This window comes from Suncus etruscus, chromosome 8 (genome assembly GCF_024139225.1).
Source record: "Suncus etruscus isolate mSunEtr1 chromosome 8, mSunEtr1.pri.cur, whole genome shotgun sequence".
Lineage (NCBI taxonomy): Eukaryota > Metazoa > Chordata > Mammalia > Eulipotyphla > Soricidae > Suncus > Suncus etruscus.
The window spans coordinates 92,258,142-92,275,621 of NC_064855.1; the positions used below are offsets into that span (position 1 = coordinate 92,258,142).

The window sequence follows — 17,480 nt, forward strand, 5'->3', positions numbered from 1 at the left end:
CATCTGGGGTTCATGAATGCCAGAAATCGAACTGGGGTTCCATAAAAGTACCTTACCCCTGTACTAGCTCATTCAACCGAGAACTTCATTTATTAAAAGAGATCATAAAATAGGACTCAGTCATTGGGTAATGTGTTTGCTTTTCATTATGCCAACCTGGGTTCAATTCCCAGCATCCTATATAGTCTCCTATGCAGTATCAGGAGTGAACCATGAGTAATCCCTGAGCATTGCCAAATGACAGTCCAATGAGCTTTATAAAAATGCATTTAAATAACCATTAGATTATAAATTTAACAAAAGTTTCCAGAACATGGGGCCGGAGCAGTGGCACAAGCGGTAGGGCATTTGCCTTACACGTGCTAACCTAGGACTGACTGTGGTTCGATCCCTTGGCAACCCATATGGTCCCCAAGCCAGGAGCAATTTTTGAGCACATAGCCAGGAGTAACCCCTGAGCATCACCGGTATGGCCCAAAATTCAAAAACAAAAAAGTTTCCAGAACATAATACTGAGAACCAAGTGCCTTGCCTGAAAAAAAAAAAAAAAGGTATTAAATATAGTCAATTATTTTTTTACTCTTATCTATAACATCTACCTTTGGAAAATAATGTTGTATATAAAACCCACAGGAGTTTAGAGCTAGGAAATAAGAAACCAAACTGCAATTGTGCTGAGTGAAATGATTCAGAGGAACAGGAATGATTGCACTCATCTGTACATACGTAATATGTAATATAGACATATATTATATATGTAATATATTATAATATATAATACTGAAGAAAATAGAGTCGAAGTCCAAAAGGACTGGCCCATGATAGGAAGCTTTAAACAATAGGGTAATTAGGATAGAGAAGGGACCACTATGATGGATGATAGCTGAAAATAATTATTCTGGACAAGAACTGAGTGCTGAAAGGAAGAAAAATGACTTGCATGATAATCCTTCAGTAAAATACTGCAAATCACAGTGCCTAAAAAAAGGTGGTGAGGGAGGAAGAGAAAGCAAGAGGGAGAAAAAAAGAGAGTGAGAGAACGAGTAAGATAATAAGAGAACAAAATGTCTGCAATAGAGGAAAGCTTGGGGTAAGTGTTGAAAACTGGGTGATTGGAGATACTGTTTGAAGGATATGAACACTGGTGATGGGATGGGTTTGGAGCATTGTATGACTGAAACTCTACCATAAATAATTTAGTAAGAAAGAGAGAAGGGGAGAAGGAAGGAAGAAAAGAAGGAAGGAAGGAAGGAGGGAGGGAGGGAGGGAGGAAGGAAGGAAGGAAGGAAGGAAGGAAGGAAGGAAGGAAGGAAGGAAGGAAGGAAGGAAGGAAGGAAGGAAGGAAGGAAGGAAGGAAGGAGGGAGGGAGGGAAGGAAGGAGAGAGGGAAGGAGGAATGGAAAGAAGGAGAGAGGGAAGGAGGAATGGAAAGGAGAGAGGGAGGGAGGGAGGGAGGAAGGAAGGAAGGAAGGAAGGAAGGAAGGAAGGAAGGAAGGAAGGAAGGAAGGAAGGAAGGAAGGAAGGAAGGAAGGAAGGAAGGAAGGAGGGAGGGAGGGAAGGAAGGAGAGAGGGAAGGAGGAATGGAAAGAAGGAGAGAGGGAAGGAGGAATGGAAAGGAGAGAGGGAGGGAGGGAGGGAGGGAGGAAGGAAGGAAGGAAGGAAGGAAGGAAGGAAGGAAGGAAGGAAGGAAGGAAGGAAGGAAGGAAGGAAGGAAGGAAGGAAGGAAGGAAGGAAGGAAGGAAGGGGCTAACAGGAAAGCTTTTAAGAAAAACTAGGTGTTTACCTCAATGAGTCTTATATAAAAAACTCAAGCACTTCCCTCAGGTAATTTACAAATTAAAAACTAAACTGTTTCAGTGCTTCTAAGCAAAGTAGTATTTTGGAAGCACAGAAACCAAACAAGTTTCTTTAGAAAAATAAAAAGAAATCAGATCATCAAAAGCAATTTGTAGTTGTTCAGTAGGGATGGTAACTCAGAAGTAACATGTAGATGTTCCAAAAAAAAATTTAAGTTTCTTATTTTTTTCCCTTCCATTTGAAAAATGCTTTTCCCTTAAGGTGTACTTATTCTTAATTTCTTCTTTTGGAAAAGGCATAAAGAAATTCAGTTATTCCGTACTCCTCCAAATTAAGCTTTAATGATAAAACATCATTTGCTAAGAAAAAAACCTTTCATTTAATTTTCTTATAAGACAAAAGGCAAAGCATAGAATGTGCAAAGCAGAAATCATTCCCTAGAAATTCATGGCATGATAGGTATATAAAATGTAAATCGAAAGACTTCAGTACTAGTGAGCATATGGGAGATAAAAGGAAAGGAAACATGAAAAGTTCATGACATCTTTTAACAGAAGATCTATGATTCTTTTTATCTGACAGGCCGAGGAAACATAAATAAAGATGACCTGGTATCTTCTCTGAGGTACACAAACCTGGGGGATAGAAAGCAGAATACCCACTGTCTTTCTAGAACTGTTTGTTCACTTCAGGAAATTTGATCGAACAGTTATCCTGTATATACATGCCATACACATAGAGGTTTAACAAAGGTCAAGAGAGACAAGACAAATAATGATCTCATTCATAGACAGCATATAAAGAAAAAGCAAGAGATTATACAATATAAAATGAAAACAAGCCCTTAGAATCTAAAAACAAGAGTTTTTAGGTTACCAAGAGTGAGGTGTGGGAGGAAAATGGTATGTTATGGGCAGTGGTGAAAGTATTTTGACACTCACTTCTATGATTGATTGGTATGAGATTATAACATTATGTTCCTAAAATCTGTGAATCTATGTTATTCTATGTTATTATATTCCTAAAATCTGTGAATCTGTGAATCTATGTTTTTTGGTGGACCAATATTACATTAATTAAAAAAATAATTTAAGCCTACAAAAAAAGTGAACTAAAAAATTTCTATATTAGTCCAAATTAAAAAAAAAAAAGAAATCTAAATTTATTGAAAATCAGAGCTGCCATTAAGATTTCCAATTAACCTGGGGCTGGAGAGTTAGCATGGAGATAGGGTGTTTGCCTTGCATGCAGAAGGACGGTGATTTGAATCCCGGCATCCCATATGGTCCCACAAGCCTGCCAGGAACGATTTCTGAGCGTAGAGCCAGGAGTAACCCCAGAACGCTGCCGCGTGTGACCCAACCCCCCCCCCCAAAAAAAAAAAAAAAAGATTTCCATTAATCTTGGCTGGAGAGATAGTATAGCAGCTAACATGCTGGCTTTGCATAGTTTACCCAGATTAGATCTCCGGCATTCCATATGGTCTCCTGCACACTTCTAGGATCAGTTCCTGAGTGTAGAACCAGGAGTAACCCCTGAGCATCACAGGGTATAACCCACAAATCAAAAGCCAAATGTAAAAACAATAAAGATTTTCACTAAGCCTTTGAAAGAACTGAGGCCTCCTTACCTGGAGTGACATCATGTCGGGCCTATACTGCTTGCGAAAGCCCAGGTCATACATGAGGAACTTCAGCATTTCAAAGGCTTGCTCCTCGCTCATGTGCAGAAGCAGCACTCCTGCAACAAAGCTGATGCCCTGGCAGTAGCCCACTTCTTTGTCCATCAACGAATAGGCTTTTAAGAGATTGAAGAGAGACAGCTGCCCAGCCCCAAGCTGTGCCGAAAAGTAGGGGTGAGTTGGAAATGTCCTTCCTGCAAAGGAAAAGAGAGCAAGATTCTAGACATGTCCTCAGGTGTCCAGTTTTAGAGGTCAAAGGCAATTCAGAGATTTCTTTTTGCCAAATCAGGGAGTCTTAACTGCCCCACTCCAGCAAGTCCCAAATCCTACCTAAATCCACAAGAATAGCATGTTGCTGTGCCGTGAGCTGCTTTAAAAGTTCTTTATAAGACGTGTCTGGAGGTTGCTGTTTCACAGGTAATCTGTGCCTCAGACGATACTGTAAAGCTAGGAACTGCCAAATTTCTCCTCGTCGACTTTTAGGAACACCTGCAAGCGGAGACCAACAAACTGGAATCGTGTTGCTAAGAAATAGTTAATTAACTACGAAATGCTTAACAGAAGGCAGCCATAATGTCTTATGGCACTCTGATTATATGTTGAATCCTGTAGCTACTAATGCCCTGAAAAGAAATCCCTCCAATAAAACACTAAAGACAATGGCATTAACTTTAGTCAATCTGACTAAGCATTTAAGAGGACACTTAACTGTGGTACCTTCCTGCTGAGAAATGTAGATGCTCAGAAATCAGCCCGGTAAAGAGTTGATTGCTATTATCCCAGCTCTACAATGATGAAGCTGAGGCTGAAAGAGTGCAAGTAATACATTCACTGAGTTACTAAGTGGTCATTGAGAATTAGAACGGTGAAGGGCTGGTTTCAGCAACCACAAAACCCGAAAATGTATTACTGCCCATTTTTACCTTTTATTCATGACTAGCAACTAATGCTAATCCTTTTCACATTATAATTTACAGTTATTTGTGATCAGCAAGTAACTTTGTAAAAGAGAATTCTAGAACCGAACACTGTAAAATAGTATTCCTACACAATAAGAAACAAACAAAAACTTAAATACTATAAAAGTCATAACTGCTAACTACCACTTGGCTTTTGCGGGGAAAAAATATACAATGGACTATTAGCTCTATTGGGCATGAAAACCATAGTATCGTGAGCATTTTAAAGTTAGCTAAAACTATAGTTTTGGATGTGATCAGATATGATGTAAGCAGTAGGAGGAAGAGAATTCAGAGCAAACAACTTCATTTAAGTCTTTGCTCTGGATAGATTGGAGCTGGAATAGCTTTGTGAGCTCCAGCAGACTAAAGGAAGGTTTAATGATATTCATCTGGGGAATAATATGCCAGAGTTTGCATGAACTGAAAGTACTGTTCAAACACTATCACTCAAGCTCACTGACATACTTTGTAAGGCTTTTCACAATATAGTTTCAAACCACCTTTTTATTAAATCTATCCCCTCTGATTCCCTGCCATATGTTAGAAGCTTATGGTTATTTTCACTGTGGCTTAAATATTTTGGAAGTCTGTCCCTTGACTGTCTAGTCATCTTTTATAGACAAACCTGAATACATGTCTCTAGGAGTAATTACTTTCTTTCACATACTCAGACTGTGACATTCACATATTAGAGACAGTTCCATACTTTATTTGCTTTCCTTTCCCACTGAGATGGTGAGTTTCTTAAGAGCAACCAAGGAGACACAGTGCTTCTCACATTCTGAATAAATTATTATGAGTAAAATGTTCCGATTAGGAAGTAACTCACTGACCATTAAATAACATTAGTGAACTGTTGTTATCCATCTATAATAATGTCACAGAAACCTAACTCGTGTCAGTTAAAAAAGTGCCTATCATGTAGCTGAGTTAAGCAGAGCCCTGAAGATACTTTGTCACTGAGAGAGATGAATAAATTCTTCTTCAGAAAAATGAGTGCATTCATTGATTCATTCACTCAATGCATGCACCCACCCATTCAGTTAGTAACATACAAAATGCTGTATGAGAGGCTAGGTCAGCTATGGTGGACAAGGAAAATATTAAAGAATAGATAACCAAAATACAGAGCTACACAATTAAATAATTAAATTATTGTCTACGAACAATTAAAGGGAAAAATCATAAAGCAAACCGATTGATTCTGGTTAGCACTTGGAAATACTATCTAAACTGACAACTAAAGGCAAAAAGAATTCTCTGTGCAGTTATCTTGGGAAGATAAACATGTGAAAATCCTAAGAAGAAAAGAAGAAGTGGGGAAATAGGGAAGGAGAAAGTGAGGAGAGGAAATGGAAAGGAAGGGAGATGGTAAGTGGATAGGAGGCCACGAGACAGAAAAAGGAACTTTAGAAAGGACTCCAGCATGTTCCTTGTAAGAAATAGTCTGGGTCAAGCTGGAACCCAGAGTAGTTCTGCCTCCATGTAAGCAGGAGATACAACACAGAAAAAGTAGGGAATTTAGATCAGAGTGCAGACCATGGCAGATAAGCTGCTAGCCATGAGTGTGATGATCCTACTGCAAATGCTGGCACTATATGATTCCAGGCACTGCCAGGGGGCGATTCCTGAGTGTGGAGCTAGGAATTGTTGAAACTCATCCTGTTCTTCTCTCTAATCAGGACAGCTTCTTCTTTGTATATGTTTGTCCTACCTGGGCAAGAACCTCTGGATTGGCCCCCTACCCCTACCTGTTCTCTAAAGGAGATGGGGATGTTCCTACTATTCCCAATAAAGATCAAAGGTCAGAGAGGTTTTGGGGGTTTGTTCCACAAATTGCCTATCTGCTAGTTCATTCTGCTTGCAGCTAGCTTGTGGTGAAAATTTCTGAGCCTATTTCATATTCCTAACTTGGTGTGGATTATTTCCTTGTGTCAGCCTTGCTTCCAGATCTGCATTGGATTGAAGTGTGAAGTTATTTCTCTTCAAGAAATAACTGCTCCTGAGCACTACTGGATGTAGCCCAATTTTCCACTTAGAAAAATAACAAACAGGAGAAAGGGGGGAGGGGGAGGGAGGGAGGGAGGGAAGGAGAGAGGAAGGAAAAAAGAAAGGAAGGATATGAAGGGTTATGGATAGAATGCATAGAAGTTTAAACTGTATCCCTTAAGAAATGAGGTTTAACTTTCCTAAAAGTTAAACCCAGGAATCGCCTTTCAGAAAACCTTTCACATTTTCTATTAACTACTACCTGGTCTCCCAAGTAATCATGCAATGAAAAGCTTTAAATTTTGATATTTTTGGAGAAACCAAATGAATCTTATAAGGACAAGAAACTTAAATAATACAATGCAACAGTTTCATACTTCATCATAGGTTTTTAGCATAAACATCATTATCAGGCTACTTTGAGTATTCTGGTAATTTGGGGGAGTTACACCCCGTGGTGCCCAGGGCTTTGCACTCAGGAATCACTCCTGGCAGATTTAGGGGATCATATGGGTGCCAGATATTGAACCCAGGTTTTCAGCATGCAAGTCAAGAGCCTTATCCACTGTATTACTTCATCATCCCCTCTAGAAGAGAAAAGAGGTAAAGAAAAGGAAAGGAAGGAGGGAGAGAAAGAGATACAAGAAGACTATATCTCATTTTTTAATCTAAATTGCTTTTCTGGATGTGATCAAAGTTTAGTTCCAATTGCATAATTTCTTTAGGAGCTAAAAAGAACTAGTTATGGTAGGCAAGGAAATTGGTAGAGAAGATATATAGAGGTATTGTCTCCATCATATGTCATTAACTAAGAAAATCTTTCCTTGTGTTTATGTGTATATGTGCGTGTGTGTGTGTGTGCGTGCGTGCGTGCGTGCGTGTGTGTGTGTGTGTGTGTGTGTGTGTGTGTGTGTGTGTGTGTGTTGCACCCAGTGGTGTTCATGACTTACTCTTGGCTCTAAGTTCAGAGATCATTCCAAACGGGACTTGGGTGACCAAACCAGAAGCCAGGGACCGAATATGAGTTGGCCATATGCAAGGCAAACACTGTGCTGCGGTACTATTATTTCTGTTCATTTCTTCTCCTGTTTTTGTGGGGATCCCCACACTGGAGAATACTCAGGGGTTAAACCAGGTTCTGCACTCAGGAATTACTGCTGGAAGGCTCAGGGCACCATATGTGATGCCAGGGATGGAGCCTGGCTGGGTTGGTCAGTTGGTGTGCAAGAGCCATACCCACTGAACTACTGCTTATATCCAATGTCTTCTCATTTTTATAAACAAAGCACAAACAGCAATTTTACATGAACTACACAGAACAAAACGGTCTCTATAGAGAGACTACTCAGAACATCGTGCATACCTTCTTTAAGACAACTATGAATATCTTCCATATCACATCTTATTTTAGGTCTATAGTTTAACAATTTCTTATCCCAGGTTATTAAGACCTCTTTCTGACATACTCCAACTTCTTCGTAGTCCAATTTAACTTTTCTGGACTGGAGTTCATCTCTGCTTGCTAAGGAATTAAAAAGAGAATTTATGTAAGATTGATGTCTTTTAAAACAGTCTTTATAACACATACTTATTTGTAAGAACATACCTAACGAATTTCAAAAAATTAATCACTATAATTTTTTCCAAAACAGTTAATTTGAGGTTATCTCTGAAATGTTTTCATAATTTAAGCCACCTAATGTTGGCTAGAACATTAAACATCGGGGGAAAAAATGCTGATCTGTATATCTTATCAATGGTAACTCTGCTAACAATAAAAATCAAACCATAAGGGGCCGGGTAGGTGGCGCTGGAGGTAAGGTGTCTGCCTTGCAAGCGCTAGCCAAGGAAGGACCGCGGTTCGATCCCCCGGCGTCCCATATGGTCCCCCCAAGCCAGGGGCGATTTCTGAGCACATAGCCAGGAGTGACCCCTGAGCGTCAAACGGGTGTGGCCCAAAAACCAAAAAAAAAAAAAAATCAAACCATAAATTTTAACATTCTGACAAAAAATGATAGAAGATAATGTTTTTATTGTTTCACACCATTAAAATTTTAATATTTTATTTATGATATATATGAGAAAATGTTTTGTACTAGTCTTGATTCAAGAAATGTTACATTTTTGATATTTTCAGATTTTATCCCTACTGCTAACACTAGTTTTTATATTTTTATAAATCACTTTAGAGTAACACTTCAATTCTTAAAAAAAATTATACAGAATTCTCATAAAGTAGTCAAAATTAAAAGTCCAGAACTCATTAAAAGGAAATTTCTATGAAAGAAATCATCTGAAATTGGTCTTTATCTTAAATAATTGATTCAAACAGGACAGGAAAAGAAAAACCTGAAACCATACTTTTTTCATTCTTTAGAACTGCTTGGAACATGTCTCCAATGAACTTGCATTCAAAACCAAAGAGTGAAACTACCTTACCTTCTGCAACACAAATCTTTGTAATGCATCCAAAGTCCTCGACAGCACAAAAACAGTAACAAAACGAGTTTTACTCTCTACTTAGTGTTCTGAAACCATTTCAAAAGACTTTAAATATCTTATAATAGAGAGCTATTTAAGCAAGGTAATAAACATTTTGATTCAAAAATTCAAACATACTGAAAACATAAACTGTATTACAAAAATATTCCTTTTAAATACCACTAGATGGCTTTCTAACACAGTCTAGCTTAGCTTATCAATATTTGTATCCTTTTCTCTATGGTAATCCAATGCTTTTATACAAGAAACAGGCTCATTAAATTAAAAAAAAAATCTAATAGTAATAGCCCTACATAAAACTTTATTTTACATTGATAGAGAAAAGTATAGCATTTGTTTGTTTTGATTTGAGGGACCACACCCAGTGCTGCTCAGGGTTACTCCTCCATATGGGATGCCAGTCAATTGAAATCAGGGGAGCTGCATGCTGTACTGTCTCTCTGGCAGAAAAAAGCATAAGCCTTTATCAGATTATTTTTCTCTGATCTTCTCCAGGACATTAACTATAAAATAATGAAGACCTACAGTGGACCTCATTCAAACAGTTCAATAGGCAAGTGTAAAGAAGCATTAAAAAATGCCCATTGACTGGAGAGAGTAATATAGCAATAGGGCACTTGCCTCGTATGCTGCTAACTCAGGTTCAAGGCCCAGAAGCCCATATGATCCCCGAGCCCCGACAGAAATGAAACCTATATGCAGAGCCAGGAAGAGTCCCTGAATGCTACCAATTGTAAACCGCTCCACCTCCCCCAGTAAAAGAAATACCCATTGGCTAGAATAGATGTGTTAATAAATTACACAGTTTTTCTGCTTTTGTTATTTCAATACAGAAATAGAGCACTAAGAAAAAATATTGGGGGCCGGCGAGGTGGCGCTAGAGGTAAGGTGCCGGCTTGCAAGCGCTAGCCAAGGAAGGACCGAGGTTCGATCCCCCAGCATCCCATATGGTCCCCCAGCCAGGGGCAATTTCTGAGCACTTAGACAGGAGTAACCCCTGAGCATCAAACGGGTGTGGCCCGAAAAAACAAAAAGAAAAAAGAATTTTTGTTCATCTATTCTACATGTCACTTTCTTTATTATTCTGTCACTTTATAGTATAACTGAACTCAGGATCCTTTATACTAAAAAACATAATCATTTTCTTTTAGTAACACACAGAGATGAAAAATGCTGTGGTATAATGGGAAAAATCAAGAATCATGATATATAAATGAATTTTCTAACAGTATGACTCACTGTATGACCTCACTGTATGACCTTTGGTTATTACCTTTGTATCCCAATTCAGTCACTAAACTGCAGGATAAAAGAATCATGCTAGGTAATTTCTAAGGTTATTTCCAGCTGAAATAGTCCATGATTCTAAAACTATTTTTTGACATTTAATGTAAGATTCTACTTGTAAGTACTCTAGCTGTTTATGAAATATAATCTCAGGTTCCTTAACTGTTTTAAAAGAATGACCTTTAAATAATCTTTCTTTGGGGGCATTAGGGTTGCACCAGCAATGCTCAGGGGTCACTCCTGGCTGTGCACTCAGGAATCTCGCTTGGTGGACTTGGGGGACCAAATGAGATCCTGCAAATTGAGCCTGGGTTGGCCTTGTACAAGACAAGTGCCTCCTGCTGTGCTATTACTCCAGCCTTGACTTTTTCAATTTCTCTGTTTATGTGTTATTTCAAGATATAACCAACTACTTAAAAAACATTAATTCAATTACTTTAAAAATCTATGGAAGCACGTGCAGATATACAATGTATATCACCCAACAACTATTATATTTTGGTTTTATTGAGGGGGAAAAACCAGCATCTTGGAGATTATTTCTGGATCTGTGCTTAAGGAGAGATCGAGCTCCAATTACCCAACTACTAAAAGGAATGCATATAGCACGTGTAATATGAATAAAAAAGTTTTTCCTACAGATACTTAAAACACTATTACTTTTCATTCGACCAAAATAAATGAATAAATTTTACTTGTATTTGGTTCAATTTAAATACTGAATCCTAGATAACAGAAGAGGAATCTTAAAGTAGATCTTAAATTGGTGAATACAGAAATGTAAATATTGTATTTTAAAACTTTTATTTACTTACCTATTATGGCTTTGAGAGCCACACCCAGCAATGCTCAGTTTTCACTCCTGGCAGTGCTTAAAGAACTATTTAGGATGCCAGATTTGGAACCAGGGTTGTCCATGCATAAGGCAAGACCTTACCTAACACTGCACTATTGTTTTAGTTCCATGTAACATTCTGAAAAAACCTAGATTGTACATTTTCCAGTAATCTTAAAATTCATAGGCTCTATATAGGGTAAATATTTCTTTGTATAAATGTGAAAACCAGCCCATTTAGGGTAAATCATTTATATTATAAATGAGAAAAATGAGTCCTTTCTCAGTCAAAAGATCTGGTAAATATAATGGCATTCTTTTTTTTTTTCTTCTGATTTTCAGCACTATTTCCACATATTGTGTGTAGTTCTATCATTAGTTGGGTAAATAACATTCATGCAAAGATTTAAAAAAAATTGTAAGACAACAGGTATTCATAAACTTAGCACGTTAAGTTTATGTGCAAAATAAATACGCCATAAAAAGGACAATAGCTTATATGAAGCATCTAATTAGATGTTTATATAATTAGGAATATGATTATCCAAACAGACATTTATAAAGAAGCAACAAAATACAGGAACTATAATTTGGTAATAAATCCGTAATTTCTCATAATCCGTACATTTATAAGTAATTTGCATATTACAATTTATTTGAAATAATAACTTATAGTTAGCCTAAAAGTTTAAAGTCATATTTAAAAAGAGAATTTTATCATTTAAAAGATTTTTAAGAAGAATATACATGGGCCCGGAGAGATAGCACAGTGGCGTTTGCCTTGCAAGCAGCCGATCCAGGACCAAAGGTGGTTGGTTCAAATCCCGGTGTCCCATATGGTCCCCCGTGCCTGCCAGAAGCTATTTCTGAGCAGACAGCCAGGAGTAACCCCTGAGCACCGCCGGGTGTGGCCCAAAAACCAAAAAAAAAAAAAAAAAAAAAGAAGAATATACATTATTAATATTAAAATTTCAGTTATTAAAAAAATCACTAACCTTATATTAGCTTCATGCTTTAATACACTCTATGCGTACCTGATACTTTAGACATATTAAAGAAAATACAAAAATCTTTCGCTGAACTTTTCTATGTGATAGAACAATGAACTGACACCCAACAGTTATCATGCGTAGACAATCAAGCCAAAGTGTATCTACAGTCCAAGAACGAGAGGGGAAGGGACAATGTTTACCTACACCCTGCAGTATAGCATCGTATCGTTTAACTCAGTTGGAATGGCTAACCTTCAAGTTTCTGGTTTTCTCTTTCCATTCGCAGTAGTAAGATTTGTTGGTGTATAGCTTTTCTCCACAAACTCCTCAGTTCTTCTGATTTTTTTCTGGCTTCCACCGTTTCTGGATCATCTGCACCAGACACGAATATAACCCGGGGTTCCTCTTCCATAGTTGGAGCAAGAGGAGACAGTGGCAGCAGCTCGTTCCTGTCCAGTCCATCTGCAGAGAAGAAAACAGTGAGAGGCATTCCTGGGCAGTAACCTAGACTACAGAAAAGTTCACTAGCACTGACACTCCCGCGTCTTGTAGTCCACCTTTAAAGGCTTTTCACAAAACCACTTGCCCAGTAACTTTTTATCTGGAACTAGTGATTAAAGCAAATTCACTGAACTGAATTCCCCTGCCAGAGTTTCCCCTTCAGAGTGAAACAAAAGCTTTGTGTCATTTCACCACTTCTTCTTTTCTTTTAGCACAAAGCGACCGATTAGCTAGGTATGCCAAATGAAGGGGCCTTTTCCCAAGGTCAACACTTCTGCAATTTATTCTGAGGGAAATAGAAGTGGTCCTCTCATGTCTACATCTACATCAGACCTGGTCCAGCAACCCAAGTCTTAGGATGGAATTTCCATTCACCATTCCTGCAACATTCCTACCCAGTTCCTGGAGCTTAATCTCTCCCTCGATTCCATCTTTTGCACTAATGCCAATTACCTTATTAATAAACATGATGTTCCTTAAAACACTTCAATAGTCTCTTCTATCTCAAAGAGCTAAGTATGAACTTGTGGGTATGAGCTGAAGACTCCCCACTTCCCATCTTTCAACGTTGCCCCCCTACTGCTGATTCTCTTCTTGAGTCTCTGACCTGAAATATTCTCTCAAAAGACTCCAGAACATTGTAATTCCCTCACATTGAAACATATTTTCCCTAGAAAGAAGTTTAAATAAATATCTTACTTTTTAGAAATCTCTCTCAGGCTAGCTAGTATTGGGATATCAATTATTTCCTTATGAATGTCTGCTCTCCCTTTAGTTATTCCTGTTTAATAAACAAATAAAAAGTACATTTTTTGTTTTGAGGACCCCTCCTGGCAGTGCTCAAGTCTTACTCTTCACTCTCTGCTCAATGATTACTCCTGGTAGACTCAAGAGGTTATATATAGTGCCAGGGATCAAACCTGGGTCAGCCATGGGCAAAGAAGGAGCTCTGCCCAGTGTACTACTGGTCAGGTCACAAATTAGTATTATTTTTAATTCCATATAGCTCTTTTACTAAGTTATTGGACTGAGTACTTAATTTTTGAGATGGGTCACACCTGGTGATGCTCAGCTGAGGATTACTCTGGGCTTTGCACTCAACAATCTCTCATTTCTAGTGGTTCTTGGGGGAGCACATGGCATGCTAGGGATTGAATATGGGTTAGCCATGTGCAAGATAAGTGCCCTAACCACTATACTATCACTCTAGCCCCTATTCAGACTTTTTTTTTTGGTTTTATATCTGTCCTCTAAATACCACTGAATTTTGATAATGGCCCTGATCATATTTTCTTTCTTCTAGTTTCTCAGTACAGCTTTCAGTTTCTAAACAAATACAAGAAATGTTTTATTGCCATTTATTATATGTGCTGCCAAAGAAAAAAAATTTTATCATCTTCTACACAACCTTCTTTCTCCATCTTTATTTCCTTTCTACTTCTTCTTTCCCTTCTTCTCTCTTCCATTCTTGACCTTTCTCACCTCCCAAAGTTATCAGGAAAAAAAATTTATTTTTCTCATACTAATGTGGAAATCATTAAAAAAAACTCTTAATAGCCAAAGAAATTATTTTTGTGGCTATTTCCTGTATGTGAAAAATGACTTTCTTCAACAGAGGCCTAAATTCTGAATTCTGTATGAATATTAGAATTTGAGATTTATTTCTCAAATATTCTCCAAATTTAATTTCTCTACATTTAAATTTCATGAATACATGAAAATCTCCCATGAGAACTATTGGTTGATTTCTGAATTCTGTTCTTGTTATTTATTCCCAAAGCTGTACAATTCTATGTTTTGTTTTGGCTTGCTTTTAGGACACATCAGGGCATATCCCTGGCTGTCTGTTGGCACTTGGAGACCATATTCAGTGCCAAGTCAGGAAACCAGGTGGCCTTTGTACTCTTTCTCCACAATAAACATGTTTTCATCATTGTCACATATTCTTTATTCTTATATTTTTAAATTTGGGGATCATATCCAGCAGTGCTCAGGGGCTACACCTGAGTCTGAACTCGGGAATTATTCCTGGCAATGCAAGGGGACCATATTGGGAGCTGGGAATTGAACATGGGTTGAGCACACACAAAGCTAGAGTCCTACTCACTGTACCATTTTTCCAGCCTTATATATTCTAATATTCACCTTTATTCTTGTATATTTATTCTCATATTTCCCTTTTATTTACTTATGTATTCAAAATATAAGCCATATCCAAGCCACTCAGGAAAATCTGAGGCTGAACTGGATATTGATGGCTCAATGCTAAAGCATGAGAATGTGGGGCTCATATTTCTCTCATCCATAATGTGGCCCCTTTTCATTCTGTTGAAATGAAAATGAACCCTTTCCATTTCTAATCATGACATTCAAAAAAGAGACAGTGCTATCCTTTGGTGGTATGTCTCTACTTTGTCTATATCCATTTACTTATTATTTAATATTTCTATGTTACTTTGTGTGTAATACTTGCCAAAAAGCATATTGTTTCTCAAATCAAGGACAAAAAAACTTCATATCTAACACTATCATTGCCTGGGACAGGTCCCCAAACAAGTTTTGAAATGGGTTTACTCACTGTTTCACTCAGCCAAGCATTTACTACCTAATCCCATTTGAGTCATCAATGAGAAAGAGAAGTGACATCTCCACTATCATCCCCAACAGCTCTTGTTCCACAGAGCAGTGCGTTCCCTCCCTTAGTCTGTGACATAGGAAAGGAGTAATGCTTTAGGGAATCCCACACAGACCCTGCTCCTGCATGGCTGAAGGAGATTTGTTCAGGGGAGAGGCAACCCTGAGGAAAATGCGCTGCCGCCAGGAGATTCTTCGAGGAGTCACTTGGGTTCCGCCAAAACTTAAGGACTCGTTGCTGCAAGTAGACGAGGTCCTTTTCCTCCCCTCTCCATCGCTGCAGAAAGCAAAGAAACATAGGCCTGGTCAGGAGCAGCATATCCCACAGTTCCTAATGACTTTCACAAGTTCAAGCCATTCACAAGTTCCATAATAGCAAGCGCAAGCCACAGGCAAGGTGAAACGATGCAACCAAGATGTCTGGGAAGTCCAGGCCACCTCAGACAATGCAATCCAGGTTAAAAACCAGTGGTAAGAAGCTTGCCTGTTTCTGCTCATTCCATGGGAGCCAACCATGCTAAGTTCTAACTTGAAAATTCAAAGGGCTTACACGCAGGAGCAAAAACTGGTTGAGTAAGGACCTCATGCTTTGCTAAAAAGAAACAAAAATCATAGTCTATCTTAAACAAGCAAATATTCTCTGTAAAGCTCAGAAAGAGCTCTTCAGGGAGTGCTCCCAAGACGGATTGATAAAAACAGCTTCTCAAGGCTAGTGGCTGTTAGGTCCTCTCACAGGTGTTAGCTGTCAAGAGCCTGAAAATAGCCTGAATAAAAGTTATTTATTCAATAATATATTTCATAGATAATTAAAATTTAAGGAATTTCAAAATATATTTAAGAGATTGCTCTTTTCTTATAAAGAAAATTAAATTATGATGTTATCAAATGGTGACGTTGATTTTTGTTTCTTTTTAATTTATTTTTTGGCCACATCCAGAGGTGCTCAGGAGTTATTCCTGGATTCATTCAGGAATCACTCCTAGCAGGCTAGGGTGATGATATGAGACACAAGAATCAAACCTAGGTCAGCAAGACAAGTGGCCTACCCACTATACTATCTCTCTGGTACCAAGTAAAGTTAATTTATCAAATAGTAGTGGCCAATGCCCCTACTATTAAATATTAAGTTAAATAGTAACTCAGCATGTGCCCTCTCACCTGAGTTTTTTTCCTGGCTCTGCTCAGTACTTCCTTTCCTTAAAAGGTCCATCCACACTTGGGCTATACTAGGTACAATAAAATGATGACTCGAAGGTACTTTTAGGACCAATTCAATTAACAGCTAGAATGTCAGACAAAAACTGTTGCCCTTAGTGATCATACTATTTCATTGCTAAACGTTTTCTCTTTCTCAAGAACATGCTAAGATACCAGGATTTACAGGTGGAAATACCAATAAGTAAAGATAGAGAGTTTTTTGATGGAGTCAAGAAGTGTCAGCCTGAGATCAGAGCAATAGTAAAGATTGTAGGGTTTTTGCTTTGCACATGGCAGACCTGTGTGCATCCCCAGAACCCTATTATTCCTCCAAGCCAGCCAGAATAATTCCTAAGAGAAGAACCAAGAGCAACTTTTACGCACTACTAGGTGTGGCCCAAAACAAAAATTTTTTAATTAAAGAAGTGTCCGTAACTTTCAGTTAAAAATGAAACTCAGCTTGAAAGGTCACAACCTGCCCAGATACTCCTAAGAACTCTATTTGGGACAACCAAAAAGAGCAAATCAACATCTGCTTATCACAGTTCTACTTGCTTTTTTAATCTATACTCACTCTTAGCATGTCATTCATTTCCTTCTAATCTTGATCTAGCTTCCCAAACTTCTGGATTAACTCAATTAAGAAAAAGACAAACCTCAGAGCTTCCACAGACAGTATGAGGTTTAGTGGTACGTCAGAAAGCAGCTGATTCATACATCTCAAAATAATCTGCCCACTTTAATGATTTGGGAAATAAAAGTATAACCCTCTAACTAGAGGAAACTGGTCATGGGAAATGAACTTTGGTTAAGGGATGGGTGTTGGAACACAATCTGACTGAAACTCAACTATCAAGAACTGTTTAAGTCTGTATCTCACCATTATTTAATTAAAAAAAAGAAAGATTAATAAAAGAAAAGAAAAAATGCACAACCCCAGAGTATATCACATCAGAATGAATAAATAGATTCACCTTTACTCCACTTTGGAGAGTATTAATTTCATATTATTTCCTTTTATAACCTACAATTCACATGTTTTGTTAGAGTAGTCATTTCCTAGTCAACGCTTTGAAAGTACCTTGTGTCTTCATTTTGATAACT

At 38.0% G+C, this 17,480-nt stretch overlaps 1 protein-coding gene across 2 annotated transcripts in view; it reads right to left on the bottom strand.

Moving 5' to 3' along the window:
• The window catches only part of TBC1D4 (TBC1 domain family member 4), a 200,308-nt gene that overhangs the window by 9,568 nt on the left and 173,260 nt on the right, over positions 1-17,480 (bottom strand). The window contains exons 13-18 of one of the 2 annotated variants that reach the window (XM_049778921.1): positions 15,296-15,456; positions 12,297-12,506; positions 8,868-8,870; positions 7,792-7,950; positions 3,808-3,966; positions 3,427-3,671 (exon numbers count right to left, since the gene is read on the bottom strand). In XM_049778921.1, coding sequence (XP_049634878.1) covers positions 3,427-3,671; positions 3,808-3,966; positions 7,792-7,950; positions 8,868-8,870; positions 12,297-12,506; positions 15,296-15,456 — 937 coding nt within the window. The remainder of the gene's footprint in view (positions 1-3,426; positions 3,672-3,807; positions 3,967-7,791; positions 7,951-8,867; positions 8,871-12,296; positions 12,507-15,295; positions 15,457-17,480) is intronic. The other variant, XM_049778922.1, reaches the window with a different exon arrangement.